This window comes from Diplodia seriata, assembly GCF_021436955.1.
Source record: "Diplodia seriata strain FDS-637 chromosome Unknown scaffold_12, whole genome shotgun sequence".
NCBI classification, from domain to species: Eukaryota; Fungi; Ascomycota; class Dothideomycetes; order Botryosphaeriales; family Botryosphaeriaceae; genus Diplodia; species Diplodia seriata.
The window spans coordinates 229,580-243,009 of NW_027117319.1; the positions used below are offsets into that span (position 1 = coordinate 229,580).

Sequence of the window (13,430 nt, forward strand, 5' to 3'; positions counted from 1 at the left end):
CTAATTACTGGTGCGCTGTATCTGATATCAGTAGTCGTCATAAAGAAGGTGTAGTCTTTTCTACCTTCCTAGTAAGTGCCAAACGTGAAGTCGAGATCAGCCGAACGGCCTGCTATAACAGGGGATAGTTCGACAAACACGCAGTCCTGGCCTATTCGTTCGAATTTCCGTTAACACCGAGTTCGGGATGTTCTACCCTATTCGTACTTCGCGAGGTATAGATGGCCAGCAAGACCCAACAAACCCCAACTAAAAGAGTTTAGCCGCGGGCCTGAGATGTTTCACAAAATCACGATCGAGCAATGCAAAGGGATGATTTAAAGGATGAGCTCGCTCAATCACATCTCTAATCCTACCTGTTCCACGCAACCACAATGATGGGCCTTCCACTCGCTCTCATAACGGCTGCTCTTGCCCTGAGTGCATCTGCCGGTCGTGGAGCTACGAGCAACTGCTCTTCGCTGGCCAACTCCCTTGATATCACTGGTACCAAGATCCATACAGCCGAACTCGTCTCGGCGGGATCGACTGTCTCCATCCCCAATGTCGATCCCAGCTGTGGCCGCGGGCCACAAATCGTCAGCACCGACATCTGCCGTATCTCGCTCTACCACTCGACATCGAACCGCTCCGGCTTCGAAATGGAGGCCTGGCTTCCGACGAATTGGACGGGCCGTTTCCTCAGCACCGGCAACGGCGGTCTCGGCGGATGCATCCAGACCGAGGATCTCGACTACGCCGTTTCGCTCGGCTTCGCGGCCGTCGGAACGAACAACGGCCACAACGGGATGAGCGGCTCGTCGTTCCTGCACAACCCCGACGTGATCGAGGACTTCGCCTACCGCGCGCTGCACACCGGCGTCGTCCTCGGCAAGCAGATGACGCGCGCCTTCTACGGGCAGCCGCACACGACGAGCTACTACCTCGGCTGCTCGACCGGCGGCCGGCAGGGCTTCAAGTCGGCGCAGTCCTTTCCGGACGACTTCGACGGCATCGTCGCGGGCGCGCCCGCCTTCTCGTTCAACAACCTCACGTCCTGGAGCTGCAACTTCCTGCCGCTCACCGGCCCGCCGCAGTCCGCCACCTACGTCCCGGCCGCGCTGTGGTCCACCGTCATCCACGCCGACATCCTCGCGCAGTGCGACGGGCTCGACGGCGCTCGCGACGGCATCATCGAGGCCCCCGACCGCTGCGCCTACGACCCGTCGGGCCTCGCGTGCGGCGCGAACGACGACAACAACAACAACAACAGCAGCAGCAGCGGCGGCGGCGCCTGCCTCACCCCCGCGCAAGTCGCCACCGTGCGCGCCGTCTACGCGCCCCTCCTCGACCCCTTCGACGGCAGCCTCGTGTACCCGGCGATGCAACCCGGCAGCGAAGCCACGGGGCTCGCGCAGACGTACCTAACAGGTCACTCCTTCGGCGCCGCCGACTGGTTCCAGTACGCCATCTACAACGACTCTCCCGCGTGGGACCCTCTCACGCTCGCGCCGGCAGACTGGCGGCGGTCGTCCGCGCTCGACCTCTTCGGCGTCGACACGTGGGACGGGGACCTGTCGGAGTTCCGCGCCGGGGGCGGGAAATTGCTGTCGTACCACGGCCTGGCTGACAGCACCATCTCGAGCAACAACTCGCCGCGGTACTACGAGCATGTGGCGCAGACGATGGGGGTGGCGCCGGGGGAGATGGATGCGTTTTACCGCCTCTTTCGCGTGTCGGGGATGGCGCATTGCGGCGGCGGGCCTGGGGCTGTGGCGATCGGGAATCAGGGGCGGAGCGTGGAGAGCCTGGATCCGCGGGAGAATGTGGTTATGGCGGCGGTGCGCTGGGTCGAGGAGGGGGTTGCGCCGGAGACGGTGACGGGGTCGGCGTGGGTTAATGGGAGTAGGGAGGCGGGGGTGGCGTTTAAGAGGAGGCATTGTCGCTGGCCGTATAGGAATGTGTTCCGGGGTGGTGATGTTGGGGATGTGGACGCTTGGGAGTGTGTTGGGCCTGATAATTGACTGGAGTTAACAACGCTTCTTCGTGGGAGTGAGTAGATAGCTGTGGGCAATGCAGCTTTGTCTCGATGCTTGCTTCCTGAGCAAATCTCTCAGGGTGATGACGAATTTCGCGGATGCGTTCTGCTCGATTGTCTGCAACAATTTGCCCCACGCCCCCCCGACTCGGTGCACGGCGGACTTACACCCCGGCGGGTTACGCGACGCAAGTGCTCGCATTGATGCAAGCACCCAACGTGCCTGACGAGATTTGGACGTCAAATGGCGGGACCGTCGGGAGACGTCGGAGCGTATTGTGGCGCGGGGCCGAGCAGCGGAGCCGAACGGTGCCCCGGCCCCGATGCTCCGCCCACCCCGAAGGAAAACGGGATACAGAAAGCGAGCCGAGCTTTCCCATCAAGACTTGCGGTCACAGAGGTAAACAAACTATTGTGCCTGATCTACGTTGACAGTGTAACGCTATATCAGGATTTGTTTGTACAGATCCCAAGCTTGCAACCACGGCCGGACCTTTGCTTCGACTGCCTATGAAAAAGGTACAGAGTTCTCGGCTGGGCTTAGCGGCAACGCGCCAGCGCGCGGACAGGTGACGGCCGGTCGCATTGGAACGCCACCTCCGCGTCCTTCCCTCCTCCGTCATCCCCGCACCAACCCCGCCGCCGCAACGCGGCGCCCCATCTCGATTTCATCACCGCTGCCATCCATTGCTATTGCGACATCTCACCACGAACCGTCTCCCGTTCCCCGATGTATCCACACGCGGCCTGACGCCCGTTCCACACCCGCTGTTTCGCAGTGAACAACTACCCGCCACCGAAGCCTCGGTCGCTCAGAGCATGCCATAGAAGTTGCCAGAGCCCACCTCCCAGACGCCCGCGGTGCACACGCTGTGGCATTCTTTGGCAGAAGGCTCTGGGGCCTGTTTCAGCAATCGTAAAAGCGACACCGCCATTCTACTATGCCGAGCGTCCCCTTCCTCGACCCAGACGGGGCTGCCGCCACCGCCAAACAGAAGAAGGCTGAAGCAGTATCCACGTCGGATGAGAGTGGTGAACTTCACAACATCCCCGCCAGGCAACCTTCCCACCCCAGTTCCGAGCTTGACCCAAGAGGCCGGATGACAGCCTTCCAACGCCAGCGCACTCTTGCGCAAGAGCTGTCCCCCACCCAGGGAGACCCGGAGTCAGTACCATCCAATGATGCTGCCGAACCGCCGAAAGTCCTGGCGTACCTGTCGATGAACCACCCGTCGCCCCATCCAACGTGTCACAGATTTGCAGCCCCCACCCTCCATCATCACCGGTACCCATGCTACCTGCCCCAATGGGTGCAAGACATGCTCGGGCCCACCATCAGCCCCCAGTCATACCGCATTGCCTTGGAAAAACCGGCGCATCCTTGTACCTCGAGACGATTCCACTACTGCAAGGCTGACTTCTACGCGGCTGCCTTTTGTGTTGCCGATGGGCTGAAGCGCGCGTGTGCGAGGTGGCTCCCAGGTAACTGTCCGTGACATTCTTGGCTTCAGCACTTCCTGCGAACGTTGTCATGTCTCGCTGCAGTCTGCGACTTTTTTGCTTGAAGGCGCCAGGGATGGAGACGTTTCGCAAGTACGGAGGCCGCCCGGCGCCGCCTCCTCCCTGGCCCTCAACACGTTGCGATAACTTACATTACTCATAGCTAAGGTGCAGTCGCTCAGATCGTTATCCGTAAGCATCCCTCAGTACGGCTTTCAGCTCTCGTCGTCTATCGCGTGTCACCGTTGGGAACTGTCGCGTTCACTGGCGGAACGCTGGGGCCGTCCCAATAAAGACACAATCGACATTGGAGCCTGGAACCGTCACTCTGGTAGAGCCAAGGTGATGCAACGTCGAATACTGCTACAGCAGGCAGGACGGATGTCTTCGCTTGTAAGACTGGGGTACGAGACTTTTCCCGCCATTCATAGCTGCAGATTTGCGGTTGGGGGCCAATGCCGGCACTTGCAATCGGACCCCAATAGCACCAAATCGTTCGTTCAGCCGTAGCTGTGTTCCGCTTGCAGATTTAGACCTGACCACCCTTCGATTCTTTTTTTTAAAAAAAAACTGAACGACGGGCGCGTCGGTATCATCACCAATAGGCATGGCCGAAAGTAAAGAGTAGGTGTAGTCATACTGTAGTCCCACTCAATCGTGCAGCAGTCAGGGCATTTAAAGGTAGCGCTGGAGCCGACGTTCAGCTTTGAAACTCCCAGCTTTATCTCTCGTACAGAGCTTTGTATTTGGCATATTTATGCACGGCAGTCGTATTTTCCCATCTTCTTGCATCGCAACGCGGATGAAACATGAGTAGCACATCCACATCAGATCCAGCCGAGTACTACGGCATCCATACCGGTGCATGGATCAACTGGTCAGATGGCCGAATCCTCGGTAGTACCATCACTCTCACCCGGCGCGACGGTGGTTTCCTAATCTCTCTCATTGCCCTTTTCGTTACTTGGACAGGGACAGCATTCTGGAGATTCGCCTGCTTCCTGTTCCACCACCACTACTCTTCAGAAGCTCCTCGGGATGGAGTGTACCACCAACGGCAAGCAATACTTCGCAACTCCGCTAACGGCATAAGCGGATTATCTTCCCTGGGACTGTTAGTTTGGGCTTGGCGGGGCAGAAAAGGCTACGCACATCGCCGCATGGTTCCACTGTTGATGTTCACCATTACCTGCCTCAGCTGCTTCGGCGTTGCTGGCATTTTCTCTTCCAGGATCGCCACCTCCACGGGATCGCAAGTCTTGGTTTCGAGTCCCGCTTGCGGAAGGCTCGATTCTTCCCTCGAGACGAATGCAACGCTATACAGCACAATCTACGCACCTTACAATCGGAAACAGGGTGTAGATTCTGTCAACTACGCCCAAGACTGTTACACCAATGTTTCCAGCGTCGAAGCGTGCAAAAGATACGTCAAGCCTCAGCTTCCATGGTCCACAAACAGGAACGCAAGTTGTCCATTTGGAGGAGGGATATGTCGGGACGAGTTTGGCAATCTCGAACTAGATTCTGGGTACATCGACAGCAACGATCATCTGGGCCACAACGATCCTCCTGAAATGCGGTTCAGATACAGGCATCTACTCAAATGCGCACCACTAATCACCGAAGGCTACCGGCAGCAGTATACGTATACCTCAGAAGGGAGAGACTCGCAGTACATGAGATACTATTACGGCAAAGGCATCGTGTCGGATCACACGTACGAGTATCCCATGCCCTCCGTTCGGGAATTCCATGATCAGAATTTTACCAGTGCATATCAGGATTACACTCTGGCGTAAGTTCCTTCTATCTACAACATGTTAATTATTGGAGATTAATGCTGCATTAGTACTATGCCCGCAGTGTTTTTAAACCAGTCTATACGGGAAGAGATATCCATGTTCGACCCTATTCCTGAACTCCGCCAGCTTGAGGGTGATATTACCCTATACTTTCTGTCCCCCAATTTTGTCATGTTCTCTAGGAAGATGGACGACCCGTGGTATTCGGCACACACCGATTTTGTCGAAGTATTCATGACGGGGCTGGACGGAAAAATGACCATGTACCGAGCTGATGAGCCCGCATCGGTTCTCGCATGCGTCTCCCAGTACCAAATCTGCAACCCGAACCAGCCTGCCAACAGGCAATGCACCGCACTAGGCTCTATCGAGGATATAGAATCAGGGCTCAAGTCGCTCCACTTCAACGACAGGCAAGGGAAGGTCATTGAATGGTTCGGCTCTCTTCTGTCGTTTTCCATCTACACCCTTATTGGTGACTTGGGGAGCTCGGTCTTGACCTCCAGATACAGCCTTTCCGGCGGACTTCAAGCTCCCATACCCAATAACCAGTGGCAACTTGAAGTTGAACATTGGTTTACGATTTGGTTGGCAAATCTACAACAGCTCTTTGTGTCGTATGCCACCGGGCCATCAGACCCAGAGGTAATGCGGTGGGTAAGAACTCCCAAAGACGACACGGAAAGAAACATCTGTCGGAACCAGGTAAGCACATCTCTGCAATACACGACAGCTGCGAACACATGAGCTAAATCTTTGTCATAGAAAATCGTCACAACGGCATACACCAACTTCAACACCCTCGGTCTCTGCCTCACCTTCGCAGTCGGGACCCTCATCATCGTCGTCTCCTACACGATCGAGCCCGTCGTAAGCTGTATCCAGAAGCGCCGCACACTCGACACCTACTCCCGCCTCGAATGGTGCGCGAACGAAACACTGCAGCTGCAACGCATGGCACACGAGGAGCTCGGCGTCGGGACCTGGCGCAACGGCGCGGAGGCGATCCCCTTGACCGACGGCGGAGAGCGGCTGGCGACGCTGGATGTCACGAATCCCGACCACCCGAGATTGAGAGCGCCGCCCGTGCCTTTTGATGCTCTTCTCGCGCGTGGGAATGAGGGGAAGGCTGCGCCGTCTTCTGGGGATGCGGGCAGTGGCACGGTCTCGTGTGGAAAGCCGGATCCTGCCCACCATGTCGGTGAAGTTGCTGATGACTGCCCTGGGAATCATGCGAAGTGGCCGCTAATATCTGATGGGGTTCCAAGCGTTGAAGAGCTGGAGGTCGTTGGGCGGCAGAGTGGAAAGTCTAGTGTACAGTCTGGATTGACTTAAGCTCGACCTGTGTGATTGTTTTTTGCAGGGCTGCTGGCAGGGAGTGAGTGGCCTCAATTCAATGTGAACAAATTGATAGTGGAGGGCTGTGTTTATTTTGCAGAGAGATCGAACGTTGAATAAATTAACTTAAGTTGACCGTATGCCAGACACAATATGTCATGGCTAGGCTAAGACCACGCTTTCTCTGAATAGGCCTAAATTTGTCTGGTGACATCAAACTCACTAAAAAGTGTCCATCCGGCGTCGGATAGACTACCAGATGCACCAGTTGAACCGGAAGGCCAGTAAACCACCACACCGACATCCGTTTCCCCTCCTTCCCCTCCTCCAAAACGTTCATCCAGCGAACAACCACGTGGACTGGTTTAAGGACGGGCACAAGCACCCCCCCTCAAACACCACCCACAACCAGCCCATACGCAACTCCCCTCCCCTCCCTCCCTACACCGGCCCCACCGCCTCCCTAAAGTCCTCCAAAAACCGCCACAACCCCACCCCCTTCCACCCCCTCTCCGCCCACCCATTCGCTTCCTCCGGAAAAAACCCCACCCCCTCCCCCAGTTTCCCATCATGCGCCGTCACCACCCACACCTCCTCGTCCCCATCAAACGCCGCCAGCCCATCAACCGTCCCCTGCGCGACATCCAACTCGAAATCCGGCATCCCCGTCACCGCGAGCCTGTACACCGGCGTCGTGCGCTCCGGCTCTCTGCCACGCGGCGTTTGGATACGCGATTCGATGACCGCGCCGGGGCAGGAGGTGCCGAGGGCGAAAGGGTGCGGCGAGGAGAAGGGGGAGGGGGAGAGGGTGGCGGGGAGGGGCTGGTAGGGCGAGGGACGCAGCTCGCCGCCGTGGTGGCCGGCGGCGTCGCCGGAGGTGAGGATGAAGGTGGGGGGTTGCGCGGTGGTGCGGGCGAGGCCGGCGATGTGGCCGAGGGCGTGCTGTGGGGAGGGGGGGTTAGCGCGGGGGTGCGAGGGGGATGGGGATGGGGAGGGGACGTACGCCGGGCGTGTTGAGGAGGTAGAAGCTGCCGTCGGCGAAGAAGTCGATGGCGGCGAAGCGGCCGAGTTGGAGGCGGTGGGGGTGCGTGGTGAAGTCGAGTTCTTGGATGGTGCGGTTTCTGTGGCGAGGGGTCAGCGGGGCGGGAGGGGGGGAAATGGGGGGGTTGCGGACTTGTAGTCGGTCTCTAGGAATGGGCTGTTGGGGTTGACGGGGTAGCCTGGGGTGAGGGCTTCCAGGAAGCCTTTGCCGATGACGAGCGAGGTTGAGGCGGGGAGGCGGGACGGGTCGCCGATGTGGTCGCAGTGCCAGTGGCTCCAGATGACGGATTTGATCTCGGTGGCGGCGATGCCGTGCTCTTCTAAGACGTCGAGAACGTCCTTTTCCACTTCGATGAGGGCGTCGCCCTTGGTTTGATCTACGATCAATGGCGCAAGGTTCTCCCAGTCTTTGCGTATGGAGAAGTCGAAGAGGTGCTTGCCGTGTTGAGGATGCTCGATGAGGAAAGAATAGGCGGGACAGTCCAGATGGGTGTGGCCCTCAATTGGCGGCTCCATGAAGCCGGAGAGAGGCAGGCGAATCCTGGCTCCGGTGTTGATGATGCTGACGCGGACGATGGCATCAGAGGCCGGGATTCCCAGATTGGTCGGTGCAGCCATGGTGTGGAAAGGCCAGTCCGTGAGCTCGCTGTGTTGTCACGCTAACTCTAGAGCACCGGTATCAGATATATAGGTTAATAGTATTGAACGATTCATCCAGGTCGGGCGTAAGCTTATGTGAGCACGTTCGGATGAAGAGGGGTGGAAAGTGGGGGTGAGACCGCAAGCCAATGATCGGTCCGCGATGGGTGACATTACAAAGACGACGGACGATTGCGCTCCCGGACCGGAGCTTTGCACATCCGACGGACAGAATACGGAAACCGACCGGGCGTGGTGACATTCCACGTGACTAAGTGAACCCTTCACCTTTTTATCGCCAATGACGTCACTGCTGCAACTTTCGACGACGCGAGCCATAGGTATATGACGCACGAGGGACAGGCCGTTATCGGTCTTGCCGCGCCTAATAATGGGCTGCCTGCACAGGTTTGCAGGAGTCAGGGCCGCAGCTATGCCCGCGGTCGCACATCTGAGCGTCGGTCTGTTTGACCTCCAATAAGCACCATGGGAGGCTGTTGCGTGAGGTTGACTCGCGCTCTCCAGCAGATAGGCACTGAGCTCCACTGGAGCGAGCGGACAAATAAAAATTTCTCGCGCCGCGCGTGGACTTGGCCTCACTTTAGACCGCACGACAGCGCGGGCTCTAATCGCGGCGGGCAGTTGCGCGCGACATCCAGTGGCAGCTGCCATCTTTGGATGCCAAGACTTTTTTCGCCCATCCATCTCAAGATCTTTGCCACTCCTCTTCCGCCACCTCAACACCTTCGCCCATCGACACCAAGAGGCCTACGTTCCTCCATCGTCCCGCCGTCTGCCAGCGCTGCAGCTCCGCGCTGCTGCCTGGACGGCATCGCTGTCTACGGCTCTGCCTACGGTAGTGTACCACCAAGCTTCACCTCCGACTGCCTTTTTTCAACATCGTCGGCCCTCACACCACGCTATTAAGAGGCTCTCACCCACCCAGTACAACAAACACCCGACTCTTCGCCACCGCACCTTCCTTCCGCAATCATGAGCGCCCGCCGCTCCGCACGGATCCGTGAGATTCCCCAGGTCTCATACCATGAAGCAGACCCGGAGATGTCCGATGTTGCAATCGACTCCGAGCATGAGGCTGAAGAGGAAGACGAAGATGATGACGACGACGGTAGCTTCTCACCCAGCCACGCAGCCAAGGTACGTAAAATCATCCGCAGCGAAATATTCCGGCTCCAAGATCTTCGCGAGAAATCTCAGAGTATCTCGTCCATTCTCATCACTGACTTTTCACCTCATAGAAGCGCAAGAGGACTGCCACGGTGACGAAGCGTCAGAAAAAGCAAAAGAAAGCGAAGGCGGATATCTTTCGCTGGGCAGACCTGCCCAGTGAAATCAAGAACATGATCTACGAACTCGCTCTGATAGAGCAACAACCATTCGAAATCGAGGTTCGCAACACTCCAGTGCACTCGAAGAACATGGTCCGTCGTGTCCGCAAAGGTCCCGAGCGGTGGCTTGGACTGCCACCGTTAGCATTGGGGCTTCTCCTTCTCAACAAGCAGACATACGTTGAGGCCGCACCGATTCTCTATTCACGCAATGTGTTTGAGTTTCCAACTATGCGTGCCGCTTTCTACTTCCTATGCCCACTCGGACCGGAAACCAAAACGTGGATTCTGTCGATAAAGATGTGCGACACTGCTGATTATCCAGCATGGACGGTTCCAACGTTCTACGCTCTGATTGGCGTGACGAACCTTCAGTGCTTGGACATTCCTGTTGTCCCCGATATGAAGAGATTCTTCAGGAACACTTACCATTGGCTGGAGGCTGTTGGAATACAGAGAGGCGACAAGTATGCAGCCATAGCGATTATTCATGGACGGACGTGCTCGTGTCTTCCGAATCCCTATTTCACCTGCAACCAATGTGGGCCGGATTCCAGGTGGGCCACCGATCTCAAAAGGTTAATGGGATGATACTCAGCCGGTGGACTTGTTCTTTGGTAATACCACATTTGTCAGCTGCAAATATCAGCACGTCCTTGAATCTCGACGGTACCAATCCAGATGGCTCTAGGAAGATTGGTTTCCTTTTCTTTGGCTTGTACGAATAATTTTTTGACTTTCCTGGTCTCAGTTTTCTTCTTTTGAAGGAGAATATTTTCTCTTCTTTAGCGAAAACTTCAGAGTGCGAGACGTCATAACATCCTCTCTATAATATTAATGAAGAACAATAATGGCTTTACAGGAACTGTGACAATAGAGGATGTATACAAAGTTATGTTTATTCGAGTGTCTAGGCTGATTCGAAGCGCGATCAGATCCACCGTAAAATTCCAAGACCTTTTTGAGGCAAATGGGTTATGGGTTCAAGAGAGGAAGTACAGAGTTGGATGAGCAAAAGTGAGAGACATAGCGTACCGGGAGTGAGAGGATCGTAGGTGAGACCAAAATCTTCTGCCCGGATCCTTAACACCCTGCCCCACTTTTGTTGTCTATTGTCCTGCCCCACTTTTATTGTCTATTGTGTCTGCCATATAAGGCGCTCGCCATTGCTGCTTCGCACTCCAACTTTCCCTCCTCGCCGGACCATCTTCATCCTTGGTCGACTCGTCCCTGTCACCCATACAACCAGCCCAGCAAACGCTTAACGCGACCCTACCGCAGCCACCCTCACAAAAGATGCCCTTTGTCCCGGGAGGAGAGCCGTTCCACCACGAGGATTCGGTAGCATATTGCGACATGCCACTCGAACCGCCTACCAAGGTATGCACAACGCGCTGTCATCGCCCCCGGCCTACCCATCCCCCCAAAAAAAAACCAACATCTTCGAATCCCACTACTAATACGGCAAACCACCACGCAGAAGCGCAAGCGCACCTCGTCCCCACCCCCCTCCCCATCAAAGAAGCCCAAGCCCACCCTCGTGGCCGCCGGAGAGAACGACAACAGCGAACCGCTTATCCACGTCGAGCATCACCAGCCCAAGCCCGCCCAGCCCTCCACCTCCTTCGGCTGGAACTCGCTCCCAGGCGAGATCAAGAACAAAATCTACGAGTACGTCCTCATCGCCGACGAACCCATCAAGATCTACCACAATGCGGCGTTTGAGAAGGACATCCACCACCGCGGCCCTGGATCGAAGTGGCGCCGCATCGCGACCGGATTCGTTAGCTCGCTGGCCCAAGTGCTGGAAGCGCCACCAAAGGGCGACCTGGGCACGAGCCTGTTCCGCGTGAACAAGCAGACGTACCGCGAGGCGGCGCCGCTCTTCTACAGCCGCAACACCTTCGACTTCACCCTCTGGCCGAACCTGCAGGTGTGGACGGAAGAGTTGGCGCCCGAGGCGCTGGCGTGGATTGAGTCGGTTACGTGCCCGGTACCGGAGTGTGTGCGCAATATTTACGGATTGGGCGACGATTGGTTCCGGCTTGTGGGGTTGATGAACTTGCGCAGCAGGGATTGAGATCTGGTGGGTGTGAGTGGAGTCGTGGTCAGGTGCGGTTTCTAGTGGATGGACGGTGAGGGGGATGTGCTGGACGGCAAGCGTGGCGCGTTGAAGGAGCGGCCTGGCATTTGGATTAGGTAGATTCGACCCAAATTGTACGACCCCAGCACCCGTTTCCTAATCATAATGTGTAATCATGCCGGCGGTATCGGCTAACATGGCATTTAATATCGTATTCGTTGATTGCTGATTTGACAGATGAGGATGATAAGTTGATGGATAAGGATGAGTGAGGGGCGGATCTTGGGGGCGATTAAAAGATGCAGGTGCTGAAGAAGTCCGGGAACGAGAATTTCACTTGCGAGGGAGCGCTCAGGTGTTTTGAAAGGTTTTGAATTTGTTTCTTTGCTTGTGGTTTTCGTCAGAATATGATCCACATGCCAAAATCACATCCGGGGGAAACTAAGTGCTACTTCAAATGATACCAGTCTGATTCTGGTACGTCACTTTTTTTTTTCTCGCGGACCCTAGGCGCGACAAGCGGCTAGGTGCCTATCGTTGCCGCCACATTTCTCCTCCCATCACCCGCTGGCTGCCCTGCACGCCAGGAAACCCGTCAACGCCGCCGCTAAGACCATGCCGTGCGACTACCGATCACCAGGCCCGAGAAATACTCTCGACGAACGCGCGGTGAGAGACGAGAGCTTCCTGCCCGGTCCGGCTCATTGTGAAAAAGTTGCAAGCCGACGCTGTCAAGGATTTGTTGGAGAGCGTGGAGAAGTGTTGTGGATTGGCAAGGCATTCTTGTCTGTGTTTCCGCAGTGTGAAATGGATCGGGCGAGCTCATGGCAGACCGCCCAGAACTTGCTACTTACGGGGCTTACCTGATTGATCTGGCGAGGAAACGAGCTTTTAGTTGTTCAGAAACCACGATCCTTTTTTTTTTTCTTCAATCTCAAAGCACTTACGACGAAGGAAGCTAAGCTCGAGAGATGGCTTAAAGCTATAAGGCACAAAGACACCGCGAACCAGAATGAAGTCAAGACAATGAATTGTTTATTAAAGAAGTGATGACCCCCCTCCCCCCCACGACCCGCTGCCACACAACCTCCGACAGCCTCCCCACCGCCTGTCCCCCATACGCCCCCTTCACATCTCTCGCCCACCACTCCCTCCGCCACGGCGCCACATTCCGGGACAACAGCACCCTCTGTCCGGGATCTCCCCAAAAACAGCCAGAGCTTGCGATGCCCGCCCGGGGCACGCGGGGGTCCAGCAGGCGCAACTGTTCAACGCGGTCTCGGCGCGGCGACCGCGGTTCAGCGGAGGGCGGGTGGCTGTCCGGGTTGCGCGGGCCGCGGCGGAACGGACGGGTTGGCGTCGCCGGGGTCGGTGGGGCCGATGCGCGTGCGGGGGTGGAACCAGGAGAGCTTTCGTTCCGGAGCGGGATGCTTTGTCGACGAGTTGCTCGAGGACGGGGTAGAGGGCGGTGTGGTCGCACGGGTGGAGGTTGTTGATGTAGCTGGTGGATTTGGGATTGCCGGCGGGTGTGAATCGATCTGCGCGGGTAGCCACTGGAAACTTTTCCAGGCGGGCAGGCAGGTCCCAGGCCTCGTCTGTCTATTCGTCGGCGATCTCGTAGTCGGCGTCACCGTGTGCCGGAATCACCTTACTCTTTCCGG

At 56.9% G+C, this 13,430-nt stretch overlaps 4 protein-coding genes across 4 annotated transcripts; 3 read left to right on the forward strand and 1 right to left on the reverse strand.

The window, feature by feature from the left end:
- Positions 1–374: 374 nt before the first annotated feature.
- SLS55_010216 (uncharacterized protein) lies at positions 375–2,003 on the forward strand (the record flags this gene model as incomplete). The annotated part of the gene is made up of 1 exon (XM_066781605.1): positions 375–2,003. One exon carries the CDS (start codon positions 375–377, stop codon positions 2,001–2,003), a length of 1,629 nt encoding a protein of 542 aa, XP_066627888.1.
- Positions 2,004–4,677: 2,674 nt separating this feature from the next.
- Positions 4,678–6,654, forward strand: SLS55_010217 (uncharacterized protein; the record flags this gene model as incomplete). Its single annotated transcript, XM_066781606.1, has 4 exons — positions 4,678–5,312; positions 5,502–6,024; positions 6,085–6,242; positions 6,588–6,654. 4 exons carry the CDS (start codon positions 4,678–4,680, stop codon positions 6,652–6,654), a joined length of 1,383 nt encoding a protein of 460 aa, XP_066627889.1.
- Positions 6,655–7,615: 961 nt separating this feature from the next.
- SLS55_010218 (uncharacterized protein) lies at positions 7,616–8,316 on the reverse strand (the record flags this gene model as incomplete). The annotated part of the gene is made up of 2 exons (XM_066781607.1): positions 7,616–7,778; positions 7,832–8,316. The coding sequence occupies 2 exons, from the start codon at positions 8,314–8,316 to the stop codon at positions 7,616–7,618; spliced, it is 648 nt and encodes a 215-aa protein (XP_066627890.1).
- Positions 8,317–9,330: 1,014 nt separating this feature from the next.
- On the forward strand, positions 9,331–11,766 carry SLS55_010219 (uncharacterized protein; the record flags this gene model as incomplete). Its single annotated transcript, XM_066781608.1, has 3 exons — positions 9,331–9,495; positions 9,597–10,130; positions 11,167–11,766. 3 exons carry the CDS (start codon positions 9,331–9,333, stop codon positions 11,764–11,766), a joined length of 1,299 nt encoding a protein of 432 aa, XP_066627891.1.
- Between the last annotated feature and the right edge of the window lie 1,664 nt (positions 11,767–13,430).